General features: G+C 52.0%; 1 protein-coding gene across 1 annotated transcript in view; it reads left to right on the top strand.

Annotated features, from left to right (window-relative positions):
* The window catches only part of CACNA1E (calcium voltage-gated channel subunit alpha1 E), a 387287-nt gene that overhangs the window by 59386 nt on the left and 311210 nt on the right, over window positions 1–16691 (top strand). The window contains exon 2 of the mRNA XM_059673180.1: window positions 7175–7607. Within this exon, the coding sequence (XP_059529163.1) occupies window positions 7189–7607 (419 nt within the window). The 5' untranslated portion in view covers window positions 7175–7188. The remainder of the gene's footprint in view (window positions 1–7174; window positions 7608–16691) is intronic.

The following is a 16691-nucleotide window of genomic DNA, read 5'->3' as shown; positions in this document are numbered from 1 at the left end:
CCTGCTGCTGGCAAACACCTTCCAGGGAACACATGTGGTCTCCTGGACGCTGGCCCCAGCCCTCCTCTGTGCCAGTCAGACAACTGTGCACCTCCATTCTGTTTCCGCAAGGCCAGCTCTAACCATTACTGACTCCTGGTGACTTTTCCTGCCAGAGACTCTCTGAGGAATACTATTCTGTCCTTAGTTTTCTACTTCCTGTAAGGTCCTCAGGAAAAGTACAGGCCCCTTTTTATCTTTGTCTGTCTGTCTATTTATGTCTCGGTGCTTTAGAGAAGTAGAGAGACTACAAGAAGTGACAAATCCCAGAGAAGTGACAAATGTTCAAGGAATCTCGAGTTGCTCGTGTAGAAGTAATTATTGGTCTAGATTAAAAAGTAACTGCTGGTTTTATTTTTTAAAGCCACCTTGCTGGGCCTAACCCCTGGGGTTTCTTTCTGGACTCTTTCTTTGGGGACCATAAAGGGTTTCCAGTGACTTGCTCCATCCCCAACACAGTGGAGGTGCTCAGAAGTGCCCATTGATGAATCTCGTCCAGTGGTGATCTCTGCACAGTGGTATATTAAGGCTCCTCTCCCTTACTAGAGCCTTCCTTCCCTTCTCTAAGTCAGGAAGTCCTGGGTAGTAAATGTGACTATTTAAGCAAATTTGAAAGTTGCAAGCAAAAGCCCCTTAAAACCACTTGTACCCACTCAAGTATAGTTGTAAGGATTTCTGCAGAAGCTAAGTCTTAAAGAGGCCTCCTTTGCGACAATAGCAAAATTATGGGCAACTGCTGAGCATCTTCCTTCCTCTCTGTCCTGCCCCCTCCCTGTCTCCCCTCCCTGCATCCCTTCCTTTTATGGATATGTATTGAATGCCTGTGGGGACAGGCTGGGAGGGATTCAGTGGTGAAGAAGGCCGGTGTGGTCTCTGCCTTCTGACAGGCTGGTGAGTGAGGGGGCAGTCCTGAATCAAAGGACGGTAGAGACAGATACGTCTGTGATGGGAGCCTGCTGTGTAATTGATTAGGACCCAACATTTTACATTTCTGAGGTCTTGTTTTCCAAATCGGCAGAATGCTTTGGCGAGCTGATGTTTACCACAACATTTAGGCTTCCTCCCCTTTCTTTTGCATAAAATATATCTGTTAATCTCTGTACACATTATGATGTGGTTAATTTTTAGCATTTGATTAATACCCCCGTAGGTTGGCCAATATTCAGTGGATTTGACATATTTGTAAATATGTCCTCTGTATTTCCTTGGATGATTCTATCATGATACCAGCAGTACTAGTGGAATGGAGATTTCTGGGACTCTGGAGTGTGGTTTTCTCTGTCTTCCTGGGCACGCAGGTGGGCTGCATTTCTGCTCTCCTTCAGCTGAGCAGGACCTGGTGGCAGGTGGCAGAGTTCTGACTAGTGGAATGCGGGGGAGTGATAGACACCATTTCTAGGTCTGGCGTCTAGGCCTCTTGCTCAGGCTGCCGTGCTCTTCTTTTTTCTTTATCTCTGGGCTGGAGAGAAAAAGGCTAGTGGAGAGCTCTGAAGCTCTAGGCTCAGGTGTTCGCTGCCTGTTTTTGCTCATAAAGTTTCATGGAAACACAGCCACACCCCTTTGTTCATGAATTGTCTCTGGTTGCTTTTCCCTTCAAAGGCAGAGTCGAGTCCAGTAGTTCCCCTGTAGCCATGGTTTCGCTTTCTGTGGTTCCCCTTACCTGCATTCAACCACAGTCCAAAGATGTTAGATGGAAAATCCCAGAAGCAAAGCATTCATAAGTTTTAAATTGCACATTGCTCTGAGTGGCATGGTGAAATCTTGCACCATCCTCCTCCATCCTGTCCAGGCGTGAATCATCCCTTTGTTCCAGTATGTAGGCTCCCAATCTCTACTCTTTCCTCCATAGTAACATATAGTCTCCAAGTTCTTTCCCAGATGTTGTCTTAATTGATTCTCACGGCAGACTTCTGTAGGTGGTAAAATATTGTCATTGTTCAGGTGAGGAAACCGACCCAGAGAGAAGTGACTTACCAAAGGTGACTTGATTAGCAAGTAGCATGACTGACACCAGATCATGGGCTCTTCCCACCCCCACAGGGGCTCTGGTGGTTTCAGTGATCACTCCACTAAATTGAAGCAGAATGTTTTCCTTGGTTCTTGGTTTGCATTCAAAATGCACCAGCCTGTCGAATTGCTTTTGGGCATTAGCCCATTCCTGAACAGTCACCATAACAACACAGATATATAGGGAGGATTGTGGGGTGGGCAAAAACGGACGCTAGTCCAGGGGAGGAGATTTTGCAGGATGTGTGTGTGTGTGTGTGGCGGGGGGCGGGGGAGTGTTTAGGACTCATCCTGGATATTTTGGGTAACTTCATGATCTAGACCGAAAATGGGTGAGAGGGGCACTGTCCTGGGGCCTTTAACATCCTAATTCACCCAAGATGACACCTCTTACAAATTTAGCTCAACCTCTCAGGACTATATGCTGCTTTGGGGACAGTGTTTATCAAGATGTGATTCCTAGGGGAAACGGGTGCTTATTAAATACTAGAGGCCCAGTGCACGACATTTGTGCACTGGAGGGTGGTGGGGGGTCCGTCAGCCTGGCCTGCGCCTCCTTGGGAGTGGGCCTAAGCCCGCAGGCGGATATCCCTCGAGGGTCCTTAGCACTGCCTCGGAGGCTCCCGCCACTGCTGTTGCACTCACTAGCCCAGCTTCTGGCTGAGCAGCGCTCCCCCTGAGGGAGCCCACTGACCACTAGGAGGCAGCTCCTGCATTGGCGTCTGCCCCCTGGTGGTCATTGAGTGTCATAGCGACCGGTTGTTCCTCTGTTTGGTCGATTTGCATATTAGAGTTTTATTATATAGGATATAGATTCCTAAGCCCACCCAAGAGCTACTGCGTGAGAATCTCTGGAGGGAAGTCCCATGCGGCTGCTTTTTATTTATTATGTATTTATTATTTTAAATATATTTTAATTGATTTCAGAGAGGAAGGGGGAGGGAGAGGAAGAGACAGAAACATCAATGATGAAAGAGAATCACTGATTGGCTGCCTCCTGCACACCCCCTACTGGGGATCGAGCCCACAACCAGGGTATGTGCCCTTGACCAGAATCGAACATGGGACCCTTCAGTCTGCAGGCTGACACTCTGTCCCAGGGTGGGCAAACTTTTTGACTCGAGGGCCACAATGAGTTCTTAAACTGGACCGGAGGGCCGGAACAAAAGCATGGATGAAGTGTTTGTGTGAACTAATATAAATTCAAAGTAAACATCATTACATAAAAGGGTACGGTCTTTTTTTTTTTAGTTTTATTCATTTCAAATGGGCCGGATCTGGCCCGCGGGCCGTAGTTTGCCCACGGCTGCTCTACCCACTGAGCCAAACCTGCTAGGGCAAGGCTGCTTTTTAAAATAAGCAATGTAGGTGACTCTGAGGTGCACTCAAGAACCACAGCCGTAGGAGGTCACAGCAAATGAAAAGCCAGCCCCACTTTTACGCCTCCTTTGTGGTGGGGCAGCAAGCTGGCTCCGGTAAGAAAAATCCCCACATGGCATTCATTTCTGCACAGGAGCATTTCCTCTCTGAGCAGGAAGCCCATTTACTATGCCAGCTCTCTTCTCCAGACAATCACTGGTAGATAGGAACTCAGTATGGTATCTTAGCTGTGTAGTATCCTGTCGCAAAAATTGCTCCCCTCTTGTGGTTTTTCATTTTTCCCAGTTGGAAATGGGGACCCTCTGCCTTCTTCCTGCCCAGGGCAGGCAGGGCAACAGATTGCTCAGGATGTAGCTCAGGGGACACTTGTGTGCCCACCACTCGTCTGTGAGTGAGCACCAGTGCCATTTCCGCCCACTGTCTCCCAGCCCAGGCCCCCTGATGAACAGTGGAGACACCTTCCTCCTCGCTGGACCCAAAACTTTCAGAATCTGAAGACGTACATTCACAGGGGCATAAACTTCATTGACTCCCTTGTGTATCGATTTCTCATAAGGTGGCTGGAGGATGTACATGTTCTGGAGGAATTGGAAAGTGAGCATTGAGGGGTAGGAGTGGGGTTGGCATGCACCCAGAGAGAGAGGCAAATGCATGTCCTGGACATGGCGGACTCACCTACTGGGCCTGAGAGGCACAGACTGGCCAAGGGGACACATAGACCATTATTTCTTAAGCCACCTAAACGGGGTGAACGAAAATGAAAATTTTTCATTGGATATCAAAGGATATCTTTGATTAGCTCAAAGACGGAAAATCTTCCTTTGTGGGAGGATGAGAGAGGAGAAGATGTAGAGCAGGAGGGACTCTCACTACTGGCTTACGTGCCTTTGGCCGCGCAGGGTGCTAGGGATTGGGTGGTGGAAGAGAGCCCTTTCCTGCTACCCCAGGAGCCCGACAAGCATGGGAAGAGTTGATGGGGCTGCTGCATTGCTATTGTGTCACTGTAACTAGGCCCTTTTCCTGCTCAGGCCCCCATCATTTAAAGTGCCATCCCCTGCTTATTAGCCAAATATAGCAAAAAAGAATGAGGAGAGAGGTGGGTGGAAAGTGAGAGTTAGGGGAGAAAGACAGGTGCCCTTGGGGCTTTCGTGAGCGCCTGGGTCAGTATCTCAAAGCAGCAGGACTTGCTTTCCTTGGGTTAGGGCCTGGGGGTGGGGCCGCAGCAGCCACTCTGCCCTCAGGAAGCTCCTCACACGATGTGGTGTGGGCACCCAGACTCTGTTTTGTGGGTCTCCATGCTCTCCTTTTCCTGGTGCCCTGTAGAACCTGCTCCGCTGGGCACAGACGGCGGGACAGCGATGGAGCCCAAGAGACGCAGTTGAAAGTGAGAAGTATACATGAGTTCATAAATAAAGTTTTATCAGAACACAGTCCCACATGTTCATGTACGTACTGTCTGGTTGCTTTCATGCTACAACAGCAGAATTTGAGTAGTTGCAACAGAAATGACATGGCCTGCAAAGTCTCAGATATTTACTATCTGGTCCTTCATGGAAAGACTTTGACGTCCTCTAGGTCTCGAGGGCTCTCGTTGGCATTTAAATGCTTAGCCTCGAAGTGACTCCCAACTCAGGGGCCAGAATGATCACATGACCCTACCCTTCCATCCTGGGCCAGGAAGTACATCCTACTATGTGCCAGGAGGCGGGTAACCAGAATATTTGGTACTAATGATCACCACAACATATGTGTTGGACTCAATACCGGGTGCTGAATATAGAAAGATAAGACCAAATCCCTGATCTCAAGGAACTCAAGGAATGCTAGGATTTCGGGGCTGGCGGTGGGGATAGGCTAAGTGTAGAGTAGAGTCACGTGTCCTTCCCTGGAATACCTAGCTCTGTCTTGTCTAAATTGCCTGAGACAGTAGTTGCTCTCTCAGCTACATGATCACCAGACCTGGGGACTGGCCGGCTTGGCAGGCGGTAGGGGCGACAGATTTCCCTGATGAGCATTTATATCAATAATAGAAGGGTTGTTTAACAGGAATTCTTAAAGGAAAGATGAGATAATTTCATGTTTTGATATTCATAAAATTGATTCCGTTGAAACGGGAGCTCTGCCGTGCATATTATTGCTGCTATAATTTTGGCAAAGATGTAATTCAAATTGGCACAGTGTCTGGGAAGGGGGATCCAAGAAGGAAAGAGAGGGTGTGATGGGCCAGGAGGCAGAGGCACGGGGCCAGGTCCCGGGGGCCTGGTGAGAGCCGGGAGGGTGGCCCAGGAGCCTTCGCCGTGGAGGGCCAGGAGGGAGAGGAGGCCGCTCGAGTTTCTGGTGGTGCTAAAGCTTGGGAGGGAGTGGGAGCCACCCAGGGAGGGCTGCGTGCATGTGTGTGGTGGGGGAGAGACATTTAAACATCGTGGGAATGAAGGATAAATTTAAAATCCATCAAGCGCAGTTGAGACAGAATGACAACGTGAGGAGCATGAATCACTCTTTCTAGGGACCCGCCCAACTGTTTGCAGGATTCGTAATGTATATGCTCCTGCATTCCTGCTCCCCACCGAGCTCACGCGGGACCCTCTCCTTCTCCTTCTCCCCTTGCTCGCTTGGCCCAGCCCTGGTGGCCGAGTGTGTAGTGCTGACCAGCACGTCCCCATGGAGGACGCGTCACCAGGGGAGGCAGGGTCAGGGGCTGGAGGACAGCATTCGGGGTGGGCCCCTCCCCTCCCCAGTGCAGAGTGGGTGCTCACGAAGCACTGGGTGAGTGAGCTGGACGCCAGGGCTTCTCCGAGTGTGTAGAGTACAGGGCACTTCTTAGAGGCAAGGGCACGTGTGTGCCGTGTGTGGTCATGGAGCCTGGTTTGGAATGTGGGTGGGGAAAAGGCTGGGAATTGAGGTGTTGGGCTCTGGGCATGGAGGGAGACAGTAAGCAGGTATCTTTGGAACTTGGCAAGTTCAGAGCCTCTCAAGCCAGAAGGACTGTCCCCGACCTCAGGCTTGCTGTGGGAACTGTTTCCGAATCCTTTGGGTTCCCTACATCCTCTCGGCACACGCTCTTCCTTTTGCCTGTGATCCTCTCCTGTCCCTCACCCGGCAAGTTCTGTTGAAACCCAGCCCAGGGGTCCTCTCCTCCACCAAGCCCTCCCGACCACCCCCGATGGTCTGAGGCGTCCCTATGAGCTCAGGTAGGCACAGGCCCACCCCAGTCATAGCCTGTCATGTTGTGTGGTCAGAATAGTTCTTCCTGCTTCTCCCAAGAGAGGCCGTGGGCTCAATCCAGCTTATCTGGGTGTGCCCAGGGCCTGGCACGGAGAGAGTGAGGGCAGCAGGGCATGGGGAGAAAGTCTCCCCACCAGCGGGAGGGACACCTCAGCTAGCCCTCGGGGGCAGGGCCGCGAGGGAAACCTTTGGTGCTCATTCTCCACTCGGAGAGCGGCACCCGAGACGTGTGTCTGTTGCATCTGATTATTCCTTTAACCCCTGTCTTCTGCACTAGACTGTGACGTTTATGGGGCAGAAGTCAAGTCGATTGTGTTGAGCTCTTGGTACCCAGCCTCTGGCAGCCAGCCTGGCTGGTGCACTGGGTGCTCCTGGGTTCAGCCATCATTGATCGCTTCCTGTGAACATGTCTGGGTCTTGTTCTGGAGGACAATGGCATTAACCCTTTTCTCTTCTCTATTTCCCTTGTCCCCAACCCTCCCCTCCCCTCTCCCTGCATTACCCCGCTCCCCCCCTCCCACAGAGCAATGTTCTGTGATGGTGCCCGAGATGCGTGGACTGAGTCCAGGCCGCAGGCTGCCCGAGCCCACCCCCTACCCAGCTGCAGGCGGGAGCCCTGAGCCAGGGTCCGCGGGCCGCCACCGCCACGTGCTGGCTCTGCCCGAGGAGGAGGCATGGCGACCCCAGCAGTGCGCCCTGCTCGAGGCCGACGCCTCGGAGGAAGTGGGCATACTGCCGGCCTCCCCGCACACCGCCGCCTCCGGCTTCGACAACTTCTTCCCGGTGCAGGAGGGCGAGGGCCCAGGCTGGGAGGGCGGCTCCAGCCCCTTCCTCCCCGTGAGCCCCGAGGTGATGAAGCGAAGGCGTGGGGGCCTCATCGAGCAGCGCGACATCATCAAGGCCCACGAGGCGCACAAGATGCAGAGCACCCCGCAGGCCCGGCGCAAGGAGTGGGAGTGAGTACTCTGGGGGCGTGGGGGTCGGGTCCGGGGAGTGGCCCAGCTGGGCAGCCAGGTAGGAGCGGCAGTGGGCAAGGCCCTGCCTGGCATCAGGTGGGGGGTTCCCTCGGAAAAGGGCCCAGCGAGACAGATGCGTATGTCTCTAAAGAGGCCCCTGTGGGCAGCCCCCATGTCACTAACCAGCTGTAGGTCAACGCCTGTCAGATGGGGTGAGTCAAGCTTGCTCCCCAAAACACACCTAGTTTACTAAGAGCCATGGAGAAAGGACGGGGGTCTGTTTCACACTGACTTCCCTGAAAAGAGGAGCTCTGTAAACCTCGGAGAAGCCACCAAAATGAGAGTCATCTGTCTCGTCTTTCCTCTGGAGCTGCGGCTGACCCTGTTCTTTTTGATGTCATCCTTGGGTGAATGATTACATTTTGGGGCCAGTCTTCAGTGGATGGAAAAGATTGACCAAGATCCGTGCCTATAACTTTACCTCTGATCTTTTTGTACAGAGCAAAAGGACCTATGTTCTGTCTTTGGCCGCCTTTCACCTAATTTGTGCCCGTTGAGAACTTGGGCTTTTATTCCCAGGAGTCGTACATTGAAGGAAGATAATATTTCCTTTAATCCTCAGTCTCCCCAGGTTTATCCCACACCTCAGGGCTTTGTTTTGTCCTTTCGGTGCCAGTGTTTATTCTGCGTGTTTGCGTGTCCTGTGATCTGTATGTGTTTATCGCCTCCTGCCTTAGATTGTTGAGCTGTGAGATGCCATCAAGGGCAAAAAAACTAGCAACAGGTGCTTTTTGATCATGGTGGTCATTCTGGAACCCACCTACATGGTTCCAGTGGACAGGAGTCGATGAGCTGGCCTCTGGTGGTCTTTCCCTGTGGGCATTAGTCTGTGCTGTGTGTTAGTTCATTCATTCATTCACTGAGCCAGGATGCGTGCCTGAATCCTGGGATTCAGAGAGTCACTGGGCACCCACACAGATCTCAACAAACCTTCTCTCCTGTTGTTCATTTCTCAGAACCGTTAGTCTATAAAACCTTACCAGCTCTCTCTAAGTGCCAACAGCATTCTAAGCACCTTACCTATATTATTAACTCACTAGAGGCCTGGTGCACGAATTCATGCATGGGTGGGATCCAGCCAGCCTGCCCCGATGGGGACCGATCGGGCCGGGCTGGCCAGGGGGAGGGGACTGAGGCAGTTGGCCTGCTGCCCCACCCCCATCAGGGTGGGGGGGCTGATCAGGGTGTGGGGTGGCCAATCGGGGGTGGAGCTGGCCTGGGGAAGGGGCCACGGGAGGTTGGGAGGTGCCAATCAGGGCCCCGATCGGATTGGTTGGCTGCCACGGTGCACATCATAACGGTAGGTCGTTCTGGTCATTCTGTCGTTCCGGTCGCTTGGCTTTTATATATATAGATGTTAATCCTCACCATTCCTGTGAGGTAGTATAACAATGGTCCACATTTAAACAGTGAGGCACAGAGGAGTTCAGTGACTTTTCCAGGTCACTCCAGGACTTGCTGCATTGTTGCTGTGATTCGTCATTGATTCATGATTTGAACCCTGGCTGTCTGGTTCTAGAATCCATGCTTTTAACCACAATGGCATAGGGCCTTTTATTCCAGTTCCCACAGCCCTTAACTTCTTGTCTCAACCACCCACTGAGCTGCCATGGCAAGAGCACTGGCTGGGGATCTCATTCCCAGGACCATTCAGGGGTGTGACCTCGAGTAAGTCACCTCATCGTGGCTTTGAAAACGAATAGGAGGAAGTGGGTGGTCATTTGAATCCCATGCAGCTCTGACGGCTGGGATTTCTTTATATTCAGAAACACTATATTTGTATACACCTACGTCTTGTCGAGGACTCTCAGGAAGACAACTCGAGGCCAGAGACTGTCTTGCACATTCTTCCTGTCACTCCATGTGTCATATGGCCCAGCTCGAGAATGCCTACAGTCCTCCCTGAAAAGCTAGCTTCACCACCACTGGCACTATGTGAATAGCTCTCACGCCTTTCTCTACGTTAAACGTTTGCTCGTTGAAGGATATGTAGTCTAACAGCAGCCGCCTACATGGGGTGGTGGTGGGGATGGTTGGGAGATTGTGTTTTCACCTGGGCAAGTCCATGAGAAGGTGGAGCAGGGCAGACAGAGCAATGGCCAGATCAACCTTCCTCAGTGTAGCCATGGAGACCAGTGGCCCTGGTGAAGGAGCCATGTAGAGGTTAAGAAGGAGTGGCCGGGCCGAAACCAGTTTGGCTCAGTGGATAGAGCGTCGGCCCGTGGACTGAAAGGTCCCGGGTTCGATTCCGGTCAAGGGCATGTACCTGGGTTGTGGGCACATCCCCGGTAGGAGATGTGCAGGAGGCAGCTGATCAATGTTTCTCTCTCATCAGTGTTTCTGACTCTCTATCTCCCTTCCTCTCTGTAAAAAATCAATAAAATATATTTTAAAAAAAGAAAAAAAAGAAGGAGTGGCCGGGAGGTCAGAAGAAAGCCTGAGAGCCCAGGGACAAAGATCTGAAAAGAGGAGCATGCTCATTACAACCAGGCATGTGGGATGCTGCTGAGAGGGAAGATACCATGAGGGTGGGGAAGGAAGGCTGGTCTGGCAACACGGAGGCGACCATGGGAGCAGTGTCATAGGGTGACGGGCCAGGGCCAGTGCAGTGGGGTGAAAAGAAAATGCGAGGTGGCCGGGCCAGGGCTGAACTGTAAGCTTCTTGAAAGCAGCGTACAGAACAATGCCTCGTATGTAGTTGGCTCACAATAAGTACTTGTTTTAAGAACGAGGAAATAAGTGCTCCGAGGGGGGTCGAGACCTGCTCCAAGCAGCTGGCTTCCAGGGAAAGAGGCAGCTGAGTGTCCTGGGCCTTCACCTGAACAGTCAGCAGGGGGCGTGGGGCGTCTGCTCTCTGCCCCCTTCAGCGCTGCTCAGGACCCTGTGCCTACTGCATACCACGGAGCCTTCTCCTCTCTTCTGTCTCCTGCCTCTGGCTTCTCTGACTTTCGTTCTATAGATGGATCCTCTGTATTGGGACAGAGGCAGCCACAGTAGGAAATCAGGAAGGATTCTCTGTCAGTGTCCCTGCCCCCCAACCCCAGGGCCCACTCACTGCCCACACAGCTGACAGCCCACGGCACACCCTGCAGCTTTACAAATCCTGCCTCCCTCGCACCGCACCGACTTGGGACTCTGGTGATGCACAAAGCAGACGAGGACCGGCCTGGGAGGTTTCCAGCATTTGGTGCCTTGGGCGGGGTGGTGGGGGCGGGGAGCCAAAGCTGGTAGTGGGAGGAGGTGAAGGGGAGGAGGAGCCTCACGGGAAGGGTATTTTTTCCTGGAGGTAACTCAGGCAACGCAGGCTTCCTTGTGCAGGCCGGGATTTCCCAAAGAACCTTCAAAAGCCCAACAACAACCCAGTAATTTTTTTTTTATTGATTTCAGAGAGGAAGGGGGGAGAGAGAGAGAGAGATAGAATGATGAGAGAGAATCATTGATGGGCTGCTTCCTGTATGCCCCCTACTGGGGATCAAGCCCACAACCCGGGCATGTGCCTTGACTGGGAATCGAACCGGTGACCTCCTGCTTCATAGGTCGAAGCTCAACTGCTGAGCCACATTGGCCGGGCCAAAGAACCTTTTTAATAGATTTCCTCTGGCCCCGTGTGTGGGTTACAGACCTCTCGGCTAGCACTAAGTATCCCTTGTGTGCTAAGTTTTAAGTTTTAGCAAGTGGGCATGAAACCATGTTTTATTGGTATTTTAACATAATTCCGTTCAGCTTGCAAAAATGTTTTCATATGTACTTTCTCACCTGGCCCTTTCAATGACCCTGTGAACTAGCTGTTATCCTTCCTAATTTACAGGAAGGAAAAGTAGGCCTCAACGTTACAGGTGGTGCTAGGTTGAAAGACCCAGGTCGTTGTGATGACTGCCACCATCTACTGGCTATGTGCTAGGGGCTTTGCATGCGTGGCATATTATAATGGAAATTATAAAGACTAGAAACATCTCACCTGGGACCCTTACTGCGTATGGATTTGGAAGGAAGGAAATTCTGTGCAACTTGCAAGTCTGCGTAGGTTGGCAAAACTTACTCTATCAAGTGGGAAGCGGTGGCTCGGTAATCATAGTACTTATCACACTCTTGTAATTGCCTGTTTACACATCTGTATCCTCCACCAGACTGCAAAGCGGAGAAGCATGCCTGCTCCCCATTGTGTCTCTGTCACTTCAGCACTGCCCAGCACATAATAGACACTTAATAGATATTTGCAAGATGAAAACACACAACGTGATTTTACACACTAGGAAACTCAGGCTTGATGAGTTGCAGTCCTCACGCAGTATCACACACCTTAGAGAGGATTCACATCAGGAACCTCTAATGTCAACGCCTATCTCGTCCCCCTGGGACTTTCTACCCTCGTCAGTAGCCTCTGTGTGACGACACGGCGCTCAGCAAATGGCAGGAACCCTGTTCATAGTAAGTAGTTGGGCTTGATTGTAGCAGTGCTACCTGTAAACTTGGGACCTCTCTCCCTGTTTAGAGTGGAGATGGGCAATAGTACAGTGGGGCCTTGACTTACGAGTGTCCCGACTAACGAGTTTTTTGAGATACCAGCTGTCTCTCGGCCGATTTTTTGCATTGAGTTGATAGAGTAATTTGAGTTAACGAGCTCGGTCTCCGAATGAATTAAACTCGTAAGTCAAGGCCCCACTGTACTTACCTTGCAGGTGTGCTGCCAACTGTGACCACATTCATTCGATCACATGCTGGCGTGGGTCCTCAAAATGCCGGTGAACCTCGGGGTTACCCAGGGCCCCTGCTCTTCCTGCCGCATCTTCCTGGGTGACCTCAAGCAGGTCCAGGTATCTGCAGATGATTCCCGAAGGTGGGTTTCTTAAGAACCCTGACTTTTGTAGCCAGATGCTAGCCTGGCATCTTCACGCTGTGGTCCATCCAAAGCTTAGCTTGGCTAAAGCAAAGCTCTTGGTCCTCACTGACCCAACCTGGCCCCCTCAGGCCTCCCCATCTACCCGGCTGCTCAGGCCAAAGATTCTCATTATCCTTTATTTCTCTCTTTCCCTTCCCCCCACTTCTGACCAGTCAGCAAGCCCTGTCAACACATCTCCCAAACATATTCCAAATCTGGACACTTCTCATCCGCACGGCTGCCTTCTCTTCTAAGCCATTGCAATGGCCTCCTAATTGGCATCTCTCCTTACATCTTTGCTTCTCTGTAACCAGGAATGTGCCTGTTCACACAATAGACAGGGACATTTGAGAACAATATAAATCAAGTATCTGTGATGTAATTTTCTTTGCACTCAGAGAAAAATCCCAGCCCCCTTCCCTGGCTCACAAGCCTCTACCACGTGGCCTTTGAGTGGCTCCTGGCCTCACTGCTATGGCTCTCTCCCTTGCTCCCTAAACTTCTGGTTACTGACCTTCTTCCCAGAGAGCCCTAGCCTACTGTGTCTCTGCCCTGGCTCCTCCCTCTGCCTGGAACGTTCTTTCCCCAGCTCTTAACAAGGTTGTTCCATTCTTGTCACTGAGACCTCGGCTTAAACGCTACCCCCTCAGAAAGGTTGCCCTTCACCACAGAGTCTAAAATGGGCAGCTGGTAACTCTGGGTCACATTGCCCTGTGCAACTGACTGTCTCCCCTATAAGAGTGGAAGTGTCACACAACCTTGTCCAGTAGCTCCGGTGCTGGGAGCAGTGCCTGGCACTTAGACTCTCTGAGAGTACTTGTGAATGAATGAATGAACGAATGAATGAATGAGTGAGTGAGTGAATGAGTGAGTGAGTGAGTGAATGCTAAACAAGTAGTTGGGGTAGTTATGAATATGAGATAGATGCTCACCCCACCTATGACAGCCCCAAGACATACTGCCAGGTCTCTCCAGGGAGCTCAGGACACCAGGGGCCTAGGTCAAGAGCAGGTCAGCCCCTGGGCTGTGAAAACCAGGTTGTTTGGGCTCCGTCCTCCTTCACACCTTTGTTTGATCACCACTGGACCATATTATTCAGCCTTGGGAAGAATATTCAAACTCTCTGACCTCGTTTTTCCTCCTCTGTGAGCTACCCCAGCGAGCCTTTTGAATTGCTTTGAAGAACATGTCAAATACGTAGTCCTGTGTTTGGTTGTTTTCTCCTGATGTCTCCCTCCTCGCATTTGGGACCCTGCCACTTGCCATCACTGGGGGTGCAGAAGCCCATGGCGCAGAGGGAGCAGTCGGGGCTGGGATCAGCGTATACCACGGGGGCCCCAGCTGCTCTTGGGATCAAATGAGGAAACACTCAGTGACCGGCACATGGTAAAGAGTCAGTGCTTTTAGGGGAGCAGAAACCTCCACATCACTGCAGCCCCCACCACTCCCCACTGCCTTAGACAGGGCTCATTCACTGAGGACCAGCATCTAAGTGTGACTCAGGCACCCGAGTTTGCAGCCCCGGAAGGTCCAGTCCCCGGCTCAGCGATGAGGCGTTTCAGCCTCTCTGGGGTGTAGGAGGACAGACTTGCAGAAACCTGAGCATTTGCCCGGGGAACACAGGAATCGTGCGCCCGCAGCGCCGTTATCACCAGCCAACTCCACGCTTGAGAACGGAGCCAGTAGGGACCTGGAGCGTATGCCCTGCCGTCTTAGGATTCTGAGCAGAACAGGAAGCCACCAAGAATCCAGACAACTGGGCTTCCCCCTGGCAAGTGACACAGTTCAGGTGACTCCTGGAGGCTGCCTTTATGGTGGGCCTTTGGGGGGAACGTCAGCACACATCTTTGAATTTCTTCTGTCCTTTTCCTGGATTTGGAAACAGGGTCTCTTTCTAGGTCTGGTCCCCAGTGACTGTCCTTTCTCTACCCCTTTCCCTCCTTCAAACCTCCTGGCAGTTGTACAAGAGCTTCCCCTAGAATAGGATATGCGTGGTGGGGAGATGAACAGTGTGCTTCCTGGGCTGGCGCCCCGCCCCTCGCTCGCACTCGCTTCCTGGTGACTCTTACCTGTGCTCCTTCCCGAAGCCACTGGATGGCCCTAGAGAAAGCAGAAGTGTCTCCATTTTCTCCAGAGCATGTTGCCCGGAGCCAGGGCTCAGCGGGGTCAAATGTTTCTCTGTCCTCCTGGTTTTTACCTTCAAGGTCACACCAAGGATGAGGGGCAGGGGAGAAGAGTTTGTGACTGCAGCCTGGAGCTCAGTCCTGATGGGCCCAGGTGTCCAGTCCATGTCTGTGCTTTGCTTTTATGGCGCCATTAGAGTCCTATCCCTGTTTTGAGGGGCTGGTGAGCCAGTCTCTCCTCCCCACCCCTGCCACCTCCATTCGGCTGGCATGGGCCATGCCTGAGTATCTTCAGAAGGAGACTGTTCAGCCTCCCCAACATGTCAGGATATGAAGAGATTCTTCTCCCTACATCACCTTGTAGAAGAAAATGGAAAAAGTGGCGCCCTCTAGTGTGAGCTGCACAATTTGTCCCACTTTCCCTCTTTTTCTCGATAAATTTTTTCTTGTTTCATGGTGCCCCCAAGTGGCCATTTCTGCGAACTACACCCACCATGTCTCACATGAAAGCTTTTCACAGAATGGTACCTAGCTGGAACCCAGGAGTAGCCTAGTGGTCACCCATCATGTCTGAGGTAAGGACACAGAAGCCAGAGGGTGGAAGGGCCTTGCAGAGCATGGTGAGAACCAGGGATTCCAGTCTCATCCAGGGCTTCCCAAGAGCTCACCCGGACGCATGGTTGGAGATGAGCCTAGGGTGGTTTTCTTCGGGTGTCACTGGATGGATGAAGACACGTGTAGAAAAAGAAATACTCAGCGCTGAAGAACACACACACACACACACACACACAATGTACTGCATTATTTCAGACACTGTGATAAACAGGATCTTTAAAAACACCATCTCACATAAATTTTCGTTGAATGTTCAGGTGAGAAAGTGAGGCACAGAGAAAGAAGTGCAATGCCCAGGCCATGCGGCCAGTCTGCTGTGCTCTTTAGACTCTGCTGTTTCCAGTGGCTGCGCCTCCTCTCAGCCCGGCACCCTGGGGAGGACTGCTCCGGGCCCACTCCTACCCGACCTGCCTGCCTTTTTCCTCTTCTTCTCTCTCTCTCTCTCTCTCTCTCTCTCTCTCTCTCTCTCTCTCTCTCTCTCTCTCTCTCTCTCTCTCTCTCTTCTCTTCCTCTTTTTCTCTTCAAAGCCCAAAGTGGAGAAGGAATGAATAAATGCAGAGCTGGGAACGTTTGGCCCCTTCCCTCCCTCCCTCCCTCCCTCCCTCCCTCTGTCGGTTACCTAGGACCTCTGTGCAGACCCTCTTTAGTGCTGCACACATCTTGGTACCCAGCCCACTGCTCCTGTCAGACTGTCACCTCACTGCCTGCTGACCTTAGAGACAGGAAGCCTACGTCCCTTTCCAAGTTTATGGAGCGTACAGGGAGGAGTTAGGTAAATTCTCTTTCTGTTCATAGAGAGCAGAGATACTTGGTACTCGGGGCCAGTGCTCCTGGAGGCGGCCTGACATACCTGACCTGGGTACTGAGGTCAAGTCCACGTCATCCATGGTGGTTCCTCTCTTTCTCACGTTTCTTAAGCTGGAAAAAGACTCGTGCCTCCTTTTCCATCTGTCGTGACAATCATATTAGACATATAGGTCTGCATTTTCCTTTTATTCTTTTGCTTTTAAAAAATTAGCACTGTCTCCCTGGCAGCTCTGGAAAGATGTCCATCCGTCTCTTTAATGCTGCGCAGTGCTCCTGAGCGCTGACCCAGGGGGAGCTTCTGCTGGCTTTGTCATTCCACCGGGCCCTCCCCCTTGTGCCTTCAGTTCTGTGGGACAGAGTTCTGGAAGCGGCTGCTGCGGAGGAGGCTTGCCCACACCGTGCCCTCGCCCCTGAGGCCTGGTGCCTCTCCCCAACACCCCTCCTGTCATCTCGGCCTCAGATTGAAATGTGAACTTTCGCAGCCTGTGTTCTCGCTCCGGCCCCTCTGAGAGGCCCCATGAATTAATAATCTGCCAGCAGGAAACAGAGCAATGGAGTCAGTAACTGTCAGCCGGTGTGCCTCACCTCTCCGGCGCGCTA

This window comes from Myotis daubentonii, chromosome 18, assembly GCF_963259705.1.
Source record: "Myotis daubentonii chromosome 18, mMyoDau2.1, whole genome shotgun sequence".
NCBI lineage: Eukaryota > Metazoa > Chordata > Mammalia > Chiroptera > Vespertilionidae > Myotis > Myotis daubentonii.
Note: the sequence above shows the minus strand (reverse complement) of the source record. Positions and strands in the feature narration are given on the sequence as shown.